The sequence below is a fragment of the Mus caroli genome, unplaced genomic scaffold (assembly GCF_978045245.1).
Source record: "Mus caroli unplaced genomic scaffold, Mus_caroli_1 scaffold_15, whole genome shotgun sequence".
Lineage (NCBI taxonomy): Eukaryota > Metazoa > Chordata > Mammalia > Rodentia > Muridae > Mus > Mus caroli.
In genome coordinates this window covers 72,128,373-72,150,357 of record NW_028227270.1, presented here as the reverse complement: position 1 = coordinate 72,150,357, position 21,985 = coordinate 72,128,373, and the positions used below count along the sequence as shown (strand labels likewise).

Here is a 21,985-nt window from a genome sequence, read left to right as displayed (position 1 = left end):
TTTGCTACTGCTATAAATTGTGGTGTAAATCTGTGTTTTCTGATAGTCTTGGGTGACCCCTGTGAATGGTTGAGAAATACATCTCTAGATTCAAACCCTAACATGAAAAAAAAAAGGTATATGGTCAAACTGGTGGCACATGGTCTATAGTCTCAGCACTCTGTGTGCCAAGGCAAGGCAAGTTCAAGGGCAGTCTAGGTTACGTAACAGGACCCTTTCTTAAAAAAAATACACAAAAACAATTTTAATGAGAATCCTATGAGATGTGATGTTGAGAAGATTGTATAGATTGTCCAGAAAACATAAAACAAGAGAGCTAAGCCTTCACAACTACTTAAGAGAGCCCACAAAGACAGTAAAACCCATCTCTCACTAAGGTGGATCAGGCTTGGATTTGAGCTGGAAATCTCAAGCCAGAAGCCACAGAGACCACATACGAGCTTCTGATCAAGGAAGTGAAACTTCAAAACTCCTGCACACTCTCCTAAGAACCAGCTTTTACAGCTCCCATGAGCGCCAAGCCAGTGACCCACACAGGTGGCAGCCTGAGCCAGCAGGTGGGAGTCACAACCCCTCCCAGGAAGCAGGGCAGGCAGAGCCAGTGCTTGAAGAGCTTAAGTGGCAGCACAGCAGCCATCTTCCAGCTCAAGGAAGTACTTTCCACTTAGATCTGACACATCATATGTAAACCACTTAGAATCATTTCAGGTAGCAAACACCTGAAATATGTCAGGCACTTCTTAAGTAAACCAGGATATGTCATAGAAAATAACAGGGTAGAACTTTTCTCAGAATGCTTTTGCAATAGCTCAAAGGATAATGTAGTCCATCCTCCTCCGGCCATCTGAGAAGATACAAGTTAGCCTGGTCATATGAGGATGTAGATGAACCTGAATTCCTCTGTTTAAAAACAAGCACAGGCTTTGCCTTATGCCCACGGAAGTCCAATCAATAAGTATAAAGTGTTGAAACTCACTTCCAGCTTCTGTTCCTACTCTGGTCCAACTCACAAATCGGAGCACAACAGTCCATTCCACTCTGTTGAGGTGGGGGGTTGTTTCTGACTTTAAAGGGGGGAGTTAACTACAATAGCATTCATTCCAATTTCTCCCTAAAGGAAATTACAATCACAGCTGACTAAGCATATCTTACATGCCTCGTTTATTCCATAAGAATGGAAGGCAGCAGTCTTAAAAGCAATGAAAACATTTGTTTGAGTTAGCCTAGAACACCACACAGCCATCAGTGTTTCTTTTGAAATAAAAGGAGTGGCACCAAAAGAGATTCACAACTTTGGCAAGCAGTAGGGACACAGAAACACCAAGCAACCACATTCAGTAGGATGACTACTACCCAAAAATGAAATACCATTAGAACAGACAGTGAGAAGCACAAGGAAGCATGTGGGCAGCAAGAACCCTTGTGTGGGGGTCAGAACGGAAAGTGGCACGGCAGGCGTGGAGAACAGTACAACAGGTCCCCCAAATCTCCATCACTGGGGTTGGGAGCCTGCTCTGTAGGTAAAGCTTTTGCTCTACAATTGCCCATCCACCCACACCCATGACATGTTGGGGGGGAGGGGGGCACAGTGGCCCACCTATGATCCCAGCCATCAGAAGGTGGAGATGACATTCCTGGAGCAAGCTAGATAGCTAGACTAGTGGAATCCTCAATCCCAAGGGAGTTCAAGTGAGACAGCCCTGAGCCTAGACAAGGAAGAGATCAGTAACGGATGGCACCCAACATCAACCTCCAGCCTCCACAGGCACACACGTGCTCACACAGCATGTGTGCTACACACAAATACACACCCAAAATGCATATGGTGGCAAATTGAAAATTATGTATGTGTGTGTGTGTGTGTGTATTTCATACTACGATTGTAAAAATAATAATAATAGGGGTATCACCCTGACTCCTGATATCCATAGAAGGCATAAGCACTTAACTCTAGGATATAACTTCTTACTTTATGAAAAAACATACAACTTTTATTTTCCCTGTGGATACGACATTAAACATATATGTAATGCCTTTTCCAGCTACCAAAGGGCATTGTTTTTATTTTTACTTCCCTTTTCAATTTCTTTAGCAGGTTCTTTGTTATGTTTGACTCAAGGCTTATTTGGTAATAAGTTTGCCTTGTTTCCTTCACTTCTTAAAACACACACACACACACAAAACAAGGGAGTAGATACCATAAAAGAATCCATAGTATTATCATATAAATTCTATTTAAAATAGGCTGCGACAGTAACTTCCAAATGACTCAGCTAAAACTTAAAACGATTGTTTTTGTTAAAATCATTCTAACCTGGGCACAGTGACATGCACCTAAAGTCTAAATTATAACACAGCAATATCTTATATCTAAATAAATAAATGATAAAATTTAAAATTCATCCAAAACTTTGAAATGCCAAAATCTTAATTTTCAGAGTTCAGAAAAAAAGTAATTTAGATTGATACAATTTCCTATAGCAATGTTTGCAAATGCCGATGGTCTGGCAACTGTCTGGGCAGGCCGGTACAAGGACAGAGAGCACACTGGACTCTAGGGCTTTGGCTGGAACCCGTCACTGCACAGCACCAACTGGAAAGTGGGACAGCACGGGCAGCCCATCCTTTCCCAGGCCAGTAGTTTGGAGTTTGTCTGTGTTTTGGGGTTTGGTTTTATTTTCTCTTGAGCTAACAGCAAAAAGATTACCAAATAGCCAGGGCACAAATGGATGCTGTCTCTCAACAGCAGCTCGGTCCATACATCCCCCCATGATGCCTAAAAAACAAAGTGCCTCAAATCAGGGGCAACAAGAGAGAAAGCAAAGCCAATTTACCTACACGGCCCTCTCTATGCCTCCTCAACAGAGTACAGCTTGCGTTAAGACGTTTAAAGGATTACTGCAAGATAAACCCAGGCACCAGGTGCTCAGGCAGTCAGTCACCTTTGGAATTAACCCTGACTCTGAGCAGGAAGAATTCTACTTCCTCCTGTCACAGCGCCTGAGGGAGGGAGCTTCAGTGCTGGGTGTGTCCAACTCAGCAGGTAGTGTATGAATAGGCCAGGGATTGTTCTAGAAGCTGGATGACAGACAAGGTCCTCAGAGAAGTCACTTTCCATAGGGGGAAAATAAGTAAAAGCAAAGTAAACTAAGCTATACTGATACCTGGGGAATTTTAAAACATTGTATGTTTAACTCTGGTTCCATTCCGTTCCGTTCCGTTCCATTCGGTTTGATTTTTCAAGACAGGGTTTCTCTGTGTAGCCTTTGCTGTCCTAGAACTCACTCTGTAGTCCAGGCTGGCCTCGAACTCACAAAGATCCACCTGCCTCTGCCTCCTGAGTGCTGAGGTTAAAGACGTGCCACCACTGCCCAGAGGGTTGGTTTATTTCTTAAAGTATTCTTACTACTATTTACGTATGTGTACATGTATGTCTGGATATGAGTGAGGACAGAGGGTGTGGGAGTCCCCTGGAGCTGAAGTCATAGGCAGCTGTGGGCTGCTACATGTGGGTGCTAGGACTAAACTCGGGTCCTCCACATGAACAGCCCATGCTCTGAAGCACTGAGCCATGCTCCAGGCCCAAACTCTGGTTGACTGATATGTCTAATAGGTTTGGGGGTTTATATTTGGTTGGTTAGGTTTTTGTTGTTGTAGTTTTGAAATTCTGTCTACAGATTCACTGAAAGTAACCTAATTACTCAAACATTCTAAAGCATGTTCTCTTCATACACAGTCTTTTGACATTTATTCCTATAGTTTGAGTGCATGCTGAAGTTTGTGCTAATTAGTTTCTTTCCATTGGTACAGATTTCAGAAAACAAAAATGAAGAGTAATGTCTAAAAATATCTTAAAGATAGGGTATATATATATATATATATATATATGCATGTTTTAGAGTTGTATCTCTGAGTTCTCTTCCTGATATAGAAAGCCCCAAAGGCCTTACAACTTAGAATCCTTGGATTTGGTGGCATCAGGGATTCCTTGTCTTGGCACTACTGGTATTTGGGACTAGCTAACTCGGCTGCAAGGAGCTGTTCTGGGCATTGCAGAATGTCACAGCATCCCGACCTCTACCCAATTAACACACCCTCTGCCCAGGGGCTCTGCTGACATTGCCAACCACCTCATTCACCAACCCTAGCTAAGAATTCCCAAGTCTTCACAAATATATCATTTTATGGCATCAAAAAAGTAATTCTAATGTAGCAGAAGATGGCCTAGTCGGCCATCATTGGAAAGAGAGGCCCCTTGGTCTTGCAAACTTTATATGCCTCAGTACAGGGAATTGCCAGGGCCCAGAAGTGGGAGTGGGTGGGAGGGGGAGTGGGGAGGGGAGGGTATAGGGGACTTTTGGGATAGCATTGGAAATGTAAGTGAAGTAAATACCTAATTAAAAAAAAAAAGTAATTCTAAACATGAAAGACTCAACACTGTTCTTTCAGAGGACCAGGGCTCAATATCTAGCACGCACACACCGTCACTAACTACAGTCCTGAGAGACCTTCCACTAGCCTCGGTGGGTACCAGGCACACACAGGGGGAGCTATGCATATATGCAGGCAAGTGATACCTACACGTAAAATAAGTAAAAATTTAAAAAAAGGAACTAAGCTAAGCCCCTTGGAAAACAGAAAAGAGAGCATAAGAAAATACATAAACAGATATTGATCCAAATATTTAAAGAAAATAAAATTTGTCTGGCTATATAAAAGAATACAGTAAATATTTTAATTTTAAAAAGTAAGTGTTTGTATTGTAGTGCAAACCTTTAATCCTAGCACTTGCAAGGCTGAGGCCAGACTGGTCGGTCTACACAGCAAGTTCTGGACCAGACAACTCCACATAGTAAAATCCTGTCTCAAAAAAGCAAAATTAAAGCCTGGCATAGTGGCATTGCCTTTAGTTCCTGCACCCCAGAGGCAAACTTGGGCAAATGAATTTCTGGAATCTCCAGGCCAACCAGGGCTACACATTGAGACCCTCATTTGCTTCTTTGATTGATTTTAAAGCAAACAGTGGAACTCTGGAGTTGGCTTAGTAAGAGTGCTTGTTCTGCAAGCATAAGGACCTGAATGAGTTCAAATCCCCAGCACCCACAGTTACATGAATCTGTAACCCAGTCTTAAGAGGCAGAGATGGGTAGATCCCCTAGAGCCTGATTACAACCAACCTAGCCTAACCTAAACAAGCTACCAGTTCAGTGAGAGACCCAGTTTGGTAAGCAGTTAGGCGATTACTGATACAGGCAGATATCCAAAGTCCTGCTCAGGCCTCCAAATGCATGCACACGGATACACACACAACCCAAGAAGGTGGTATTTGAGACAGGCTTTGACATGAGTAAAAGATAGGATGGCAAACTAAAAGACAGAAACAATGGGATGAATACGTGAACAGATAAACAAGGCAGAGAAGGTATGAATCATGAAGCAAGATGTAATGGCTAGGGTTGCAGAAGGGTCTACAAGTCTGAACAGAGTTGGACTCTAATGGCTTGTTTCAAGTCTGAGCATGACAGAGGCCTCCCTGAAGATGTGGTGGGCAAGATGAATAACCTGGGATAACTCTGGGAGCCTGAGGCCGTTCTGACTGCCCCCACAGTAAGATAGTCAGGAAATAGTACTGGTTCATAGTACAGCTCACATCTCTAGATTCTGGTTGTGTTTTAATCATTATCCTTTCTTAAATGCCGGTAAATAGCCAATAGTTTCAGAACCTGCTTGCAAAGCAGTTGTGTAGAAACCCTCTGTGTTAGGGGTGCTGAGAATGAGGAAGAAGGTGGAGGTGAGAGAGACTGTGGCACCAGCATGTGTTGTTACTGTAGGACTACCAGAGTTGGGGGTAGAATGGTCAGGTGACTCTGAAGTAGTGGAGACTGAAGGGAGTAGTCCTGAGGTTCAAAGCTGTCTGGATGAAAAGTAAAACTAGAGACTATAAAAAGGAATGGCAGAGGCAAGGGGAGTCCAAAAGATGTCCAGAAAGGACACGGGCCTTGAAGGAAATGGCACTTATCAGCCCTGCACTCTGGGACAGGAACAATGAAATTAGAATTAATTCGGGATTTGAAGGAGACCAGGGACCCAGCTGGTGGGGATGTGAAGAACAGGGCTGGTTGGTGGGAATGGACCACTAGTCAGTCAGCAGGGGAGGGAGACAAGGCACACAGTGAGAGGATGGAATGCCCCGACACCCCATCCTGGACACCAGGAAAAACAACCATGTAACAAGGAAGCCCTAGGGACTTTGGCCTTTACAGAAAGTCTCAACTTAGCAACCCCTTGAAACTGCTTTGAGCACTGACAAGAGTTCAAGGGTGCAGGTGGAAAGAGAGTAGGACTCCAGAAAAGAGAAGAGATTTAAGCAAAGATAGTAACAAACTGGTGTTCAAGAGCTGAATCCAGCTGGGCGTGGTGGCGCATGCCTTTAATCCCAGCACTCGGGAGGCAGAGGCAGGTGGATTTCTGAGTTCGAGGCCAGCCTGATCTACAGAGTGAGTTCCAGGACAGCCAGGGCTATACAGAGAAACCCTGTCTCGGAAAAAAAAAGAGCTGAATCCAGCCTAGAGCCCTGTTTTGCTTGGGTTGACATTTTTTTAAAGATTTATTTATTTTATTTATATGAATACACTGTAGCTGTCTTCAGACACACGAGAAGAGGGCATCAGATCTCATTACAGATGGTTGTAAGCCACCATGTGGTTGCTGGGAATTGACTTCAGTACCTCTGGAAGAGAAGTCAGTGCTCGTAACCGCTGAGCCATCTCGCCAGCCCGGGTTGACATTTTTAAGTGGGATAACTTCAAATAAAATGTGGATTTCTGGTTTACTTGAAAAATCTGAACATCTAGCAATATAGATGCACAGTCTTAAAAGGCTTTCATGCCACTGGGCATGGTGTCTATAATCCCAGGAAGCTGAAGCAGGAAGGCTGCTGCTATGAGATTGAGGCCAGCCTGGGCTACACAGCTCCAGGCCAATCGGGGCTATAACAGAGTGATACCCTATCTTGAAAAGAAAAAATAAAAATGAGACAAGACATGGAGAAGAGGGATAGAGGAGGAGGGAGAGAGAAGAGAAGAGGGGGTGAGGTATGAACTGAAAAGGCTGAGCAAACTACAGACCACTACTTTAAAAAGACATAGGGGTATGGTAATGCAAGCTTTTAATCGCAACAGAGGCAGAGGTGGAGGCAGAGGCAGAGGTGGAGGCAGAAGTGGAGGCAGAAGCAGAGGGAGAGACAGAGGCAGATGGATCTCTGAGTTCAAGACCAGACTATTCTACACAGCATGTTCCAGGACATGCTAGGACTAAATAGAAACCTTATCTCAAAAAAAAAAAAAAAAAGTATAGACACAAAACTATTTCTTACACATTAAAAACTGCTAATAATAATATATGGCATAAAGCACATAGCTTCTGCAGCCACTGTGGCAGCAACAAAGCAATTTTGAAAGAATTAATTATATAACAATGTAGTACAGTGATAAAGTACTTACTTATTAGCAAGCATAAAGCCCCAACTTATTCCAACACTACCAGCATGTATAGCTGTGTGTGTATGTATACATATAAAGGAAACTGCCAGCGACTTTGTGTGTGTGTGTGTACATATATGCTAAAGGAAACTGCCAGTGACTTAGCTATTCTATTCCTGAGTACATACTTAAGAAATCAAAAGCAGAGGTTCAAGTCTATTTATATGCCATGTTCATAGAAGCACTATTCATTTTTTATAATAATCAAAAAACAGGAGAAATTCTAATGTCTAGCTATGAATATTTGTCACTTACAAATGAAATATTATATAGCTTATCAAATTACTGACCCTTGAAGATGGTAAGCTGCAGTCATGTACCCTAGAACATCTCAATGTTAGCATATACTATGTCTAGATTTCTACTGGACCTTTTCTAAGTTGAACTATAAGTACCATTAGATTAAACTGCCTCGAGTGTTCATTAGAGCCACACACTGTACAGGTTTGTAGCTGAGAACAACAGGTGTGTGTGTGTGTGTGTGTGTGTATGTATGTATATGTATACATATATATATGTGTGTGTATGTGTGTGTGTATATATATATATATATATATATTTAGAGAGAGAGCACGCCTACAGGCCACACCAGTTAGATTTAAGTGTAAGTCAAAAAACTGCCTGGATATGCACTCCTCTTGTTGTTACACAACACAGGACTGTGGCTACAAAACTGACATATTAGAGAAAAATATTTATTTTTAATGGGTGACCAGTTTGAGTAAATTCTGAACTGTACTTCCTAGTTACTTAAAAGGTCCCTGAGAACTGCTTAGTTCTCTGGATCTAATGATGTGTGGTTTTCTTCCACACAGAAACCCTCCTCCTATTGTAACTGCACAAACAACTGCTATCAGAAAGGCCAGGGCGTGAGCACTATGCAGGCACACCCTTAGAGTACTCATACACTGAAACTGGACTTTTGACTTCAGCCTGAACTTCCCTTTGCAGGGTTACTAGGCTCCAGTTTTAACTGACTCAGAAGATCCTGCTTCTTGCAAGGAAAAAACGGTCACTAAGACACTGAGTACTGAAGGACAGAATGACTGTGAGCAAGGACCAGTAAGCATCCAGGCTGACTGACGCCACTTGCTCCTCACCACTGACTCCCAAGAATAGGTCATCATCCATAAAGGCAAGTGTGTTTTCTTGGGTTGGCTGAAAACAGGAACACCATCTCACCAGAACACCAGAGCGTTGATTTAGCAAAGCCTCACTAGAAGGAACTCAGGATGAGGTCTGAGGAACCTCAGGATAAACTTTCACACCAACACATCCAGTCTAGTAGGAGAGGTGTTTAGACAGGGCCAGTGAATTAATGTCACCAAGATTTTTAAATAAACACAAGTCGCTCCCTGAGGCTTCAAAGGTTACCATGACTGGAGGAACACAAAGGCCACTCTCTCAGTGACCAGCAAATGCTATGTTCAAGTCATGCTGTACAATGTCCACAAGAAAATTATCTCAAATAAAAGCCAGCTCCTAATGGGTCACAGAGATGCACTACCTGTACAAAACATGCAGCCAGGGTTGGCAAGAAGGCTCAGCAGGCAAGTCCAACAACCTGGGTTCTATCCCTGAGACCCACATGGAAAGAAACAATTGTCCTCAGACTTCTACATGTGGCCCATGACAAAATAAATTTAAATGTAAATTTAAGTTGTGGTTATTACTCTATCAAAGAGATATTCTCTAAATGAAGATGACAGAAAAGTATAACTTTCTGCCAATTTATAAAACACCAGAAAAGGTGGGTAGTGGTACTGGGGGTGGAAATGGAGAAGACCAACACTGACAGTTTACATATACGAAATTGTCGTATGGAAAGATGGCCTAGTCGGCCATCACTGGAAAGAGAGGCCCATTGGACTTGCAAACTTTATATGCCCCAATACAGGGGAATGCCAGGGCCAAAAGAATGGGAATGGGTGGGTAGGGAAGGGGGGGGGGCTATGGGGGACTTTTGGGATAGCATTGGAAATGTAATTGAGGAAAATACGTAATAAAAAAATATTAAAAATTAAAAAAAAAAGAAATTGTCAAGGAATAAATAAATAAAAGATATCCTATTTTGTTTTGTTTTGTTTTGTTTTTTTGTTTTTTCGAGACAGGGTTTCTCTGTGTAGCCCTGGCTGTCCTGGAACTTACTCTGTAAACCAGGCTAGCCTCGAACTCAGAAATCCACCTGCCTCGGCCTCCCGAGTGCTGGGATTAAAGGCATGCGCCACCACCACCCAGCCAGATAATCCTATTTTAAAACGCCAGAAAGTGTGAAAAAAAGCAGCTTCAATATTTTGTAACAGAAATGATTTTACACAACATAATATGCATAGGTGTTTACCAATATTTATCTTTTTTTAAGTAGTTTGCATACAGTAAAAATAATTTTTAGCTTATCTTACGTGTACAGTTTTGATTTTTAAATGTTATCATCACTGTAACAGAGAACAGTTTGGTATCCACCTGACACTTTGAGAACTTGGCTTGCATGTGTGTATACACATGTGATGCATATGTGTGCATGTGAATATGCGCATGTTGTGTGGAAGCCAGGGGTTGGCGGTGGGTGTCTTCACATGGAACTTACTGGTCAGCAAGCCATGGGGATCTTGCCAAGTCCACCCTATCAGCACTGTGGTTGGAGCTACTCAGCTTTTTCTGTGGGTGTTGGGGTTCTACTTTAGACCCTCTTTCTGTACAGCAGGCACTACCAGTACTGAGCCACCTCCACAATTGTTTTTTGGGTGATGGTGGTGGGTTTTTTGGGTTTTTTCCTAAGGCACGTTCTCATGGAGCCTAGGATAGCCACTACCATGCTACACAGGCAAGGATAACTCTGAACTTCTGCTCCTCCCACCCTACATTCTGAGTACTGAGACTAGAGGTGTGTGCCACTATGTCCAGTTTTTGCAGTGCTGGGCATGGACCCCTAGACTTCACACATGTGGGGCAAACATTCTCAGGCCCAACACCAGTGTCTATGTGAATAGAGTTTCATTAAGAAGATACCCATTGGCCCTGGAAGAGCACTAGCTCCTCCAGAGGACCTGAGCTCAATTCCCAGCAACCACACGGTAGCTCACAATAATCTGTAACTCTGATTCCGGGAAACCCAACGTCTTATTCTGACCTTTCAAGGCACCAGGCACAAAAGAGGTGCCCAGACATAATGCAGGCAGAACACCCAGACACATTATAAATAAAATAAGTACCACCCAATTCCAGCTGCTCCCCCATTCTGGAAGATAGTGATAGTGCACCACTGGTTAAGTATCTGTGAGCCTCCAGAAAACATTTAAAAAACCAACACACAGACACACACATAGAAACATACACTTTCTTAAACAGAGACCACCGAAGATAATTTTTATGACTCCAAAATCATCCTTTTTAAAACATACACAATCATTACTTCAAAAATTATCTTTAGTTTAATGTGTGAGAATGTTCTGCTTGCTCGTATGCACCTATGCCACATTCCCATCTGGTGCCTGTGGAAGTCAGAGGAGGGCTTCAGATGCCCTGGAGTTGGGAGTATTAGATGATCAGGAGCCACCACGTGGGTGCTGGGAATCATGTGGGCCCTCTGCAAAAGCATGTGCCCTAACCACAAAGCCATCTCCCAGGCCTGCAAATCACCCTTGTAAATACTGCACTACCCTCAGGGATGCTGAAGTACACAGGACTGCTCTCTTGTTTTAAAATAGTTCCCAGAATTCTGTCTCTGGTTTTTACAGCTTCACATCTTCTCTCTGGTGCCACCTTTTGCTATTAATGGAGCTCCTGCCTCCAGCAAACTATCTTTTTCACCTCTCCTCAGAGTTGAGAAAGTGGACAGCCAGGATTGCTAGAATTGCATCTACAAAGTCTAGAGAAGGCTGAGACACAGAGCAGGCAGGAAAGACAACACTGTCTCAGGAGTGCACACACACACACACACACACACACACACACAGATATAGAAACAAGGAGAGACAGAGGAGACTCTAATCTGAAGTAATATTCAATCTTTTATTGAATGTCTCCGCTGACTAAAAATACAGCCCTGTGCAGTTAGCAAAAGCAGGTAAAATAAAACTCTTTTTGTGTCTTAGACGTTACTTCCCATCACTAAGCAGCATTAAGGCAGGTCCATTTCCAGGCTGTCCACTAGAGGTGGATCACAGAGCACCAGCTTGGCTTTCCCCCTCCAAGAGCCCCAGGCTACAGAGAAAAAGTGAGAGGCACACACACTGCCTCTCACACGAACTCCCTGAGAAATGTCACGCTGTGTATCTGCCATGCTCCTGGGCCAATCACCAGGCATCCAGCCGCCCCCACCCACACACTTAAACACAACTTCACCAATTGCAACAGGACCCTGGGTGGGACTTCCGCAATCATTTTAGGCTTAACTACCACCATCACCACTGCCAGCAGGGATGGTCAGGAAGAGGGAGACATGCTAAAAGTTGTAATTCAAGCTCAGTTTCCAAAGAAAAGAGCAAGTTGGAAGGCGGTAGCAAGTCTTAAAAACTCAAACAGCCTCACCCCTTCCCAAAGAAGTGTTTTTAAAAAAAAAAAATTATGAAAATGCAAGCTATTCAAAGTTGAGGATCAGTTAGGTGCTCGGCTCTCAGCCAACCTCACTCTCAGTCAACCTCGGAGCCCTTAAGTTCTCTGGCCCAATTTTGGCTGCAGAACCTTCTGCCAACGGGACAGCAGAGGGCTGACATGTGGAGCTCTCCCTCCTTACCCACCAATCAGGGCTGGTGAAGGTCACTCAACACTTCCTGTGCAGCAGAAAAACAGCTCTCACAAGCTCCTGCCTATGCTAAAAGACCCCCAAATTCTTCTTCCTGGTCCTGAATTACTACCTTCATAGTAGACATACAGAACCGAACCACTTTAAAACTCAGAGAACTAACAAGAGCCCATCTCATCAAGTTCACAGTACCATGAAATCTAAAACCAAAACGTTACCATAGACAATTTCTCCAAACATCTCATTTTCAAAGGTGGGAGAGCAGGGCATCTACCTTGAGAATTAAGAGGTCAGCCCTGGTTTATAACAAGGTTCCTTCCTCTCCCACAGCTTTGGAGGCTCTGTTTTCAGCTTCCTGTGCCTAAGGCCCTGGCAATATACCCTCATTATTTATTCTCCAGACTTCCAAGATAAACCTGTTGCTGGGAAAGAGTGGGTTAATTTCGACAGATGGGTATATGCTTAAGGCTAAGGCCACTGGGTAGCCTGCCGGCCTCTCAGGGGAGGGGAAAGACTGAGGATGTGGGAGATGACACCACCGATCCCACTTTGGGTGAGGGTCTGTCCACCAGCCTCAAGTGTCAAATGTACAAGTCTATGGGCCCACAGAGGCCAGAGAGTACGGAGGAATGTTGTGGGCAGACTTCAACCACACCAGGCCTAAAGGCCCGGGCATCCATCTTGCTCTAGGGCCCCTCTGCCTAGCTTGCAGCAAGCCTGGGCATGGTGACACGCTGTGTCCCGAGAGGGGCCCTGAGAGACACTGAGGCCTGCTGAGGCCTTCCACGGGCAGGGGCACCCAGGACTCACTCTGGGCTAGGCTGGGCTTCCCGGAACTAGTTCAGCGCTGACAGTGGCCTAAGAGACCTCCCAAGTGCAACCCAAACCCAAGCCCAAAAAGACCCTAGGCCAAGCCCCGAACCCCTGGCCCAAGGAACCTCAGACTCAACTCTGATCGCTACCCAAGCAATCCCAGGCCCAGCCCGAAGCACGAAGAGGCCTGTAGCCCAACTGTGACTCCTGTCCAAGTGACCCCAGACCCCAACCCTGACCCAAACCCGAAGGGAACCGGTCCAAAGGGCAACAGGCCTGACCCTGACTCAGGCCCAAAGAGACCCCAGCCCTACCCCTGGGAGACCCCGGCGAACCGGCTGCAGCCGCACCTTGACGTGGAAGCGGATGAGCGCCAGGCGGATGCAGTGGGCCATACAGACCGGAGGCAGGAACCAGACCTTGGGCGGTGGCGTGCCCTTGTTCTGGACATGGCTGACGATCTGCTGCGCTGTCTGGCGCTCGTTGCCCTGCCGCTTGACCCACTCGTGCAGCCGGGCCTTCTCGAGCGCGCCATTGAAGAAGACGAAGAGCTCGATGTTGCCTCCGAAGCAGGCCTTGGCCAGAGCCGCCAGGTAGCCGAGCATGTGGTTCCACTGGCCGCCGCTCACCCAGTCGGTGTAGAAGCCACCGTACAGGCGATGCAGGCAGTTGTCGGCATCCACCAGCAGGCGCAGCGGGGTCTGCGGGGGCCGCTGCCGCCCGCCGCCCACCAGGCTGCCCCGGGCCAGCTTCTGCAGCTCCACCGGCACCACGGCGCTCGGACAGTGCTTCTCGATGTAGTCCTGGAAGCCCTGCACGCCCATGGCGGCGGCGGCGGGGCGGGCGCGCGCGGGCGGCGGCGGCGGCGGGGCCGGCGGCGGCGGGGCTGGGGGCGGCAGGGCCGTGGCGCGGCCGGCGGGCGCGGGCAGCCTCAGGGCGGGCTGGGGCTGGCCGGGGGCGCGCTCACGGCCGCCGTGGCCGCCATGTGCTGCCGCCTCCCAGGGCCATGTCTGGGGAGGGACCTGCGCCGCCGCCGCGCTCTGCGAGGCCGAGGCCGAAGCTGGGCCGGGCGGGGCGGCGCTGACGTCGGGCCCGCCCGCGCGGACGCGGGAGGCGGAAGAGGCGGCGCCGGGGCCGCGGCCGGGCTCCCGGGGCGGCGGCGGCGGGGCGGAGAAGGCGGAGCGCTGCTCGGCTTGTCGGGCCCTTTAGGGGGCCGCAGCCGGGCGGGCTCGGGGAGGCGCCTGGGCCCGTGCAGGCCGCGCCCCGAGGCCGCGGGCCTCCGAGGCTGGCTCCGCCCGGCGCGCGGCTGCGGGCCCGGGAGGCGTGGCCGGCAGCCTGCGCTCCTCCTCCGCCGCGTGTGTCGCGCGGCGGGGTTGGGGGGGGAGCCTGGAGCCCGGGAGCGCGAGCCGCGGATGAGGACGGCAGCGACAAGATGGCGTCGCTCCCGGGACCGGACGGCGGCTTCACGGCCTGGTGTCGGAACCCGGCTGAGGAGACTCCCCGAGAGGGGCAAGCCTCCCCGGCGTGCGCCGCCCTCCGGAGACGAGCGGACGTGCGCTGCCTCCAGGGGCTCGGGTCGCGAGGGTCCGGCTAAACCCAGGCGCCGACGGTACGTATGCTGAGCCGGGACCAAACGTTCTGAAGGAGAAGCGGTCCGCTGGGGACCTGGGCACGTAACTCAGTTGGCACAGTGCTTATCTGGGATCTTCGATCGCCCAGGGTTCTATTCCCGCGTGTTGCTCAGGCTGTAATCCCAGCATTCTGAAGTGGAGAGCGGAGGATCAGAGAAGTTCAAGGTCATTCCATCCAATTGGAAGCCAGCCTGGGCTACATGAAACCCGCCTCCCGCCCCTCCTTCCCCCAGGAAAAAGGAGCGTTTTTTGCTTACCTCCAGTTTTTCATCTGTTCTTTTTCTGGACAAGCCGCTGCTGGAGCGGGGTGCACTGGACACAGGAGTGACCCATCCATCGCACAGAACACCAAGTTCATGCAGACTCAAAGCCCCCCCCATCAGAGTCTTCGAGAATAGGCAAACTGAATTCTATAGTTTATTTTTTTTCATTTAAAGACTATTTTTATTCTTTGACAGTTTCATGCGTGTATACAATGGACTGTGATCATAATACCCCATTCTTCCACCAATCTCAAACACAGGCCCGTGTGATGTAGACAGTTGAAATGCGCTTAGGGCCTTGATGGATTTTCCTTAATTTTTTTGAACCTGATACGTTATGCCACTTATGTATAAAATTAGTGATGAGGCCAGGGTTACATGTCATTTAGAAATTAGGATTACACTTAAAGCCTCACTAAATAATAACATCCCCGAAAATAATCAAGTTTTATGTAATTCACGGCTAGTATACAAGATTGCGCATGAATCACTTGTATTTTCTTAACAAGATTACATTCCATATATATTTCATTCACTTGTTTAGGTTTGCGTTTATTTTTGTTGTGGTTTCTGGTTTGCTGGCTGCTTGGGCTAGCCCTTTGCCATCGTGACTGCCCGGCCTGTTTTTTATTTCTTTTAAACATTACTGCTTTTATTTATTTATTTTTTTTTTAAGGGAGAGGGGAGAAAGCTTTTGTGCTAGCACCCATGATTTTGGAATTAAGCAGACTTTTTATTTTAAGACCGTGGGATGGTGATCCTTCTAAAAGAAAGTCTCACTCTCCTTAAGAGAGCCTTGGCTTTCTGTGGCCTCTCAGGTTGTTATACAGATGTCAGCAATGCCAGCTCTTGTAGTCACTTCTGTACTCTGTGATTGTATAGACTGTGCTTTGGAATTTTGAGAACTTTAAAATTCATTTTCATAATAAAAAGCCCTCAAAATTTCATCATGCTTGCTTTCCCTGTTTAACTGTGTGTGCCCTCCAAACTTATTAATGATTGGGAAATTGTTTGGCTAACAACGCTAGACTTCAAGAATTCCCACCCTTTTAATTCCAGAACTCAGGATGCAGAGGCAGGTGGACCTGGTTGAGTTGAAGGACAATCTTCTGTACCTAATGAGTTCCAGGTCACCAGTACTACACAGAGAGACCCTGTCTCCCCCACTGCCTCCAGAAAAAGAAGGATTATGACAACTGGATTAATAGAGAGAGGCAGCCAGCCACAGAGCACAGAACTTAAGCAGGCCATTGAGGGGCGGGGGCGGGGAAGGGGGTGTTTGCTCCCAGCACCTTTGCATTTCAACTTGTTTCCCATCGGCTAATTTACTTACAGCTTAAAGCAGGAAAATGTTGCCCCTTTTTTGGTTTGGGAGTTGGGTTGGGATTTGGGAATTTTCGAGGTTCCACTCATAGCCCAAGATGCCCTGGACCCCACTGTGCAGCCAGCCAGCCTCACTATACAGCAATCATCCTCAGCCCCCTGAGACCTGGGATTGCAAGTGCAGGGCATGTTGCCCGCCCAACAGGATGCCTACCTAACACGCCCCGTGAGCAGGAGGAGACACAGTATTCCCGCTGGGGTTTGATTCCTGAGGTGTGCCTAGCCCTAACCTGTGCCTGGGGTGTGACTTCAGAGTCCCCACAGAGCATGCGCACGCTTGTTCTGCATGCAGTCTCAGGCTGTTCTTGTCTGGGGGCTTCCGGTGCTCTGGGATTAAGCATTCTCAGCTAGGCGGACTAGAAATGTTTTCTTCACAGCTGCGAATTCATTTTCGCTTTGAGCTGTTTTAAAAATACATTTTATGGGAAAGTAAGATTCTAACTTTTGGGTGTGCCTTAATTAGGCTTTCTCTTGCTGTGGTGGAACACCAGGACCAAAAGCAGCTTGGGTTGGAAAGTATTTCTTTCACTTACACTTGGGCTTTCCTTACTGAAGGGAAATTGAGGCAAGACCTCAAACAAAGCAGGCACCTAAGGCAGGAAGGAGCTAGTGCAGTGGCTGCAGACGGTGACTTCTCATTGGCTTGCTCGGCCAGCTTGCTTTTATAACCCAACCACCAGGCCAGGAATGACTCCACCCACAATTGGCTGGGCCCTCCCACGTTAAACATTAAGAAAATGCCTTACGGGCTGGTGAGATGGCTCAGTGGGTAAGACCACCCGACTGTTCTTCTGAAGGTCCCAAGTTCAAATCCCAGCAACCACATGGTGGCTCACAACCATCCGTAATGAGATCTGACTCCCTCTTCTGGAGTGTCTGAAGACAACTACAGTGTACTTACATATAATAAATAAATAAATCTTTAAAAAAAAAAAAAAGAAAGAAAGAAAATGCCTTACAGACTTGTGTACAGCCTGATCTTATAGAGGCATTTTCTCAGTTGAAATCCCTTCTATTAAATGACTCTGGCTTGTGTCGAGTTGACATAAAACTAGCCAGTACAGCACAGATAAGAGCAGAGTCCTAACCAGGTGGTATGGTGCCCGCCTGTGATCCCAGCACTCTGAGTTCAAGGACAGCTGGGTCTATCTACGGAGTAGGTTCCAAGATAGGGCTAGACAGAGAAACCCTATCTTGAAAGACCAAAAAGGGTGATGAAGAAAGAAAAGAGCAAATTCCTGGAATGGTGACTATGTGAAGAGCTACTTACCATGTCAGCCAGAAGTCCCTGCATGTCCTGGAGGCTGGAATTGCCCCTTGCTTGCCCATCTGTACTAATTGAGGTTTTTTGGTGTTCCTTATGTCCTATGTGCCGAATGCTGGCATCTAAAACCTCTTCTCTAGCATCCCTCTTTCCTGAAGCTAGAGATTGGGGACCATGCCTTGTGGACTTCCACCCAGTACTCCTAAACTCTGTTTTAGGCTAGGATAGAAGAGGAGAAAAGAGAAGTGTCTGACTTTGCACGGGAACCCAGGATCCTAGTAAAATTTTTCTGAATCAACAAGTTTTATCTTTTTCCCCTCAAATAGTGAATGGTACTAAGAGTGTGTTGCTGTCCTTTAAGAACCCATGGTTCTGTTTTCCTCTGATTCCCACATTAAAGTACAAAGCCAAGAGAATGACTCCTAGCCCTAAATTATTGTTTGCAAATTGTGGACCTGCCTAGCAGATGCAAGGTCAGCAGTAATTGGTCCCCGGCTTTGCAGCTTGCTAACGGTTCTGTTTGGCTGGCCCTCCAGCTCTGCTCTGGGATAGCCAGTGTAAGGGTAGCAAAGGCTGATGGACATGCATCCTGTACAACAAACAAGTGGCCTTCCTTCCTCTACTTCAGATTTCCAGAGACTGTTGTGTTCATTACAAACTACCTCCCAGGACCAAATGCAGAACCCACTCAGTAACACTGAGTCTTGCTTCCAAGGCCACCAGTGTGGCAAGACGTACATCAGTGGCCAGATCTGTAGGTTCCTGGTCCAACCGGTCAGCTGTTGATTCTGACTCAAGACTTAGGGATGGTGTTGTAGAGAGCTGGAGAGAGGGCTCAACAACTAAGAGCATTTGCTGCTCTCCCAGAGGATCCCAGTTTGATTCTATGCACTAACAACCATCCAGGGGAACTGACACCCTCTTCTGGCCTCTGAAGGTACCAGACACTTGGTGGTTCACAGACAGACAATGCACAACACTCATCCACATTTTTTTTTTTTTAATTTTGAAGATGACATTGTAAATGTAAGCAGAAATGTGTTGAGATTTATCCTGTGAGGAGCCAGGGAAATGCAATGGCTTGGCTACTCCACGCCACCACCACAGACAGGGAAAGGGCCTTTATGACCTCCTTACAGATCTCACTTGGGGTCCAGACGGGGTGGAGAGTGTCATTTCCAGAGTCAGAGCAGAGGTCACAGAAGAGCCCACTGTAGTTATGTGCTTGCGTTTTAATCTCAGGTGTAGGACGTGGGGCTGCCTCCCACTGTCTGCAGCAGCTAACTGATTCGCCTCGTGCTCTAGCAGGATAGTGGTTTTGCCAGCTGCAGATAATGTCTACAATTGTATCAGGTTTGGGATTTTGGGAGCTGTTCAGAGGGTCTGTAGATGCTAGTGGGGGAGAAGAGTGGGCCTTGGGGGTCTAGGGAGCTGCTTGTGCCATAGTCAAAGAACAAAAGGAAGAAGATTAGATTCAGGGGTTTTCCTAATTCCTCTCTCCTCGCATCCTTGTTTCCTATCTAGTGTTAGGGGCTGAAACCTCAGGGAAGGGAGAATAAAGGGTGGGAAAAAAGAAGAGCCCATAAAGTAGCCAAGACCAGCTACAGTCCACTCACAGAGTGCCTAGGATATGCAGACATTAGCTAGCTGCTCGAGATGTGGACACAGAAACAAAGCCAAAAGGCCCCTTTTCTTCAAGCTCAATCGAGAACACAGACACAGTACATCAGTCCCCACTGGTAAGTGCATCAGCATGCTTGCATAGACAGGAAAGCACAGGTCATGCCGCTCTGAGGTGGAGGATGTGATCCGTGTCACTAATTCCACGGGCACCAGTGAAGCTGGCCTTAACCCCATGTGACTGTCTCAGCTCTGTGAGGAAGAGCATTTGTCATCACCAGGCTGGGACACTGTTTTCTCTAGTGGAGCTGGACTGAGGGTCTCAGTTTTCTCTTAAGTTGTCAATCTAGAGAGCACCGCCTCTTCAGGGGAGGGTGTTCTGTTCACTGGACCTGACGTTGGCTGTTTCGATTAGTCCAACAGGCCATCAGGACCCAGGACTCACCTGTCTCTACACCGACCCCCATGCTGGGATCACACATGGTGCCACTATACCCAACTCGGGGGCCCAAGGGACCAGAACTCGGTTCCCATGTTTGTACAGCAAGCTCTTTACCTGTAGGCAACCTCCCTAGCCCCTGCATTTTTTTTTTTCTGGTTTATTAGCCACAGTGTTATCCAAACTTGTGTCCAGGTGGCTTTGGGTCAAATCAGAAATAGCTGTACTCAAGGAAAGAGTCACACTGGCCTTTGACATGAGGGCTGTATGTTCCAAAGGCAACTCCTGATCGGTGACCAGAGCAATAGCAGTAGTGGAAGCTGTTGTGTAGTGTTCTAGTCATTCCATAAATGCTGCCTGATAAAATGCAGGAGGTAATCTCTAGATTTTTGGAGAGAAGCTGGCCCCAAACTTATGATCCTCGTGCCTCTGCCTAAGAAGTATGGCGCCACCCCTTGCTACTAAATTCCTGAGTGAAATAATTTTATTCTCAAGTATAAAAATCCAATGAAAGTTTAAGAAGTTCATTCAAGTACAAAGTGATTGTAAGGTTTAGCCATTTCCAGAGGAGTTACTAGTACTCCGTCACTCTGGCGCAGACAGGAACAGTGTCTCCAGAAAAGCACTGCTCCTACACCAGAGTCTGAGAAGCTGCCCAGGCTAGGACACTTGAGCCTGATTCTCTGGAAAGTGGAGTCACCCTGAGACTCTGTGCTCAGGCCTGGAACCACGGCCAAGATTTGGGTTACTTGAGCTACAGGAACAAAGTGCATGTGATAAACAGAAAGTTGTGGGCTGGAGAGATGGCTCAGTGGTTAAGAGCATTGACTGCTCTTCCAGGGGTCTTAAGTTCGATTCCCAGCAAGCACACGGTGGCTCACAGCCATCTACAGTGGGGTCCAATGCCCCCTCCTGATGTGTCTGAAGAGAACAATGATGAATACATAAAATAAATATTAAAACAACAAAAAAAAAAAAAAAGGAAAGTTGTACCTCAAGTGCAGAAAGCAATGTGGGTATGGCTCCTGACATCCTGGGAAAGCCCCACCCTGACAGCCTGAAGAGCTGCCCTCCTCCCCCTTCTCTAGAGTGGGGGAGCTGGTTCTAGGGAGTGGAGCCTGGAGCATCATCTACCACATAAGGCAATCTACACCCTGAGTTGCATCACAATTACACGACACCTGTGTTAAAGCCAGCCTTAGGCTTTGCATGGTGGCACACACCTTTAATCCCAGTGCTGGCTGGAAGGTAGAGGCAGGCAGATCTTTGTGAGTTTGAGGCCAACCTGGTCCGCATAGTGAGCCCCTGTCTCAAAACGACAAAAAGCCAATCTTAATTTACTTAAATAGGACACACTGAAATATTTTAAAATTCAGTATCAAAAATGGTATATTTTTAAAGGATGAAAGATTTATCAAGCTTTTGGTCTGTGGGTGTTTGTCCCAAGGAAGGGATGTCATAAAGGGAGAGGTGGATGGAAGAGGCTTTTCTTGAAGTCCCAGACAAAGCAGAACACCTGGGACCAGGTATGAACAAAGACATAAAGACATGTTCTTGCACCTCCGGTGACCTACATCCTCCAGTGAGGCCCCGCCTTCTAAAATTCATAGACCCTTGGAATATCACCACCAACTGAAGACTGCATGAGCCTGTGGGGACCTTTGGTGTTTGTGTCAAAATTAGAAATTTAATGGCCTTGTGTTGTCCAGTAAAACTTCTCATGTGGTAGAAATTATTCTTATTGTCTAACATACTAGCTGTGAGCCAGGAGTACCTACTGTGCGATCTATAAGTGACTGGAGCACACGTAGCTACAAGTGGCTAATGGCTACTACTGAAGGCCTTCTTAGAAAGGTTGTTTGGCATGTGGGTCATTTTCCCAGAATACATCTGTGCAAGATCTTAATTCCTAGCCGGGCGTGGTGGCGCACGCCTTTAATCCCAGCACTTGGGAGGCAGAGGCAGCTGGATTTCTGAGTTCAAGGCCAGCCTGGGCTACAGAGTGAGTTCCAGGACAGCCAAGGCTATACAGAGAAACCCTGTCTCGAAACCCCCCCCCCAAAAAAAGGAAAAAAAAGAAAAAAGAAAAGAAAAATCTTAATTCCTAAAGAAATAGCTAATACTAATTAGATTAGTTTAACTTGCTCAGCAAGTATTTAAAGACTCAACATGATCATCTATGCGGTCCTTTAGAAATTACTCTTCAGCCTGGCAAAGTGGAACACATCTTTAGCTCCAGCACTGGAGAAGCAGGTGGATCTCTTTGAGTTCAAGGCCAGCCTGGACT

General features: G+C 46.8%; 1 protein-coding gene across 1 annotated transcript in view; it reads right to left on the bottom strand.

The window, feature by feature from the left end:
• Window positions 1-13,954, bottom strand: part of Fam120a (family with sequence similarity 120 member A) — an 85,639-nt gene extending 71,685 nt beyond the window's left edge. Inside the window, exon 1 of the mRNA XM_021179888.2 lies at window positions 13,449-13,954. Coding sequence (XP_021035547.1) covers window positions 13,449-13,922 — 474 coding nt within the window. The 5' untranslated portion in view covers window positions 13,923-13,954. The remainder of the gene's footprint in view (window positions 1-13,448) is intronic.
• Window positions 13,955-21,985: the final 8,031 nt, after the last annotated feature.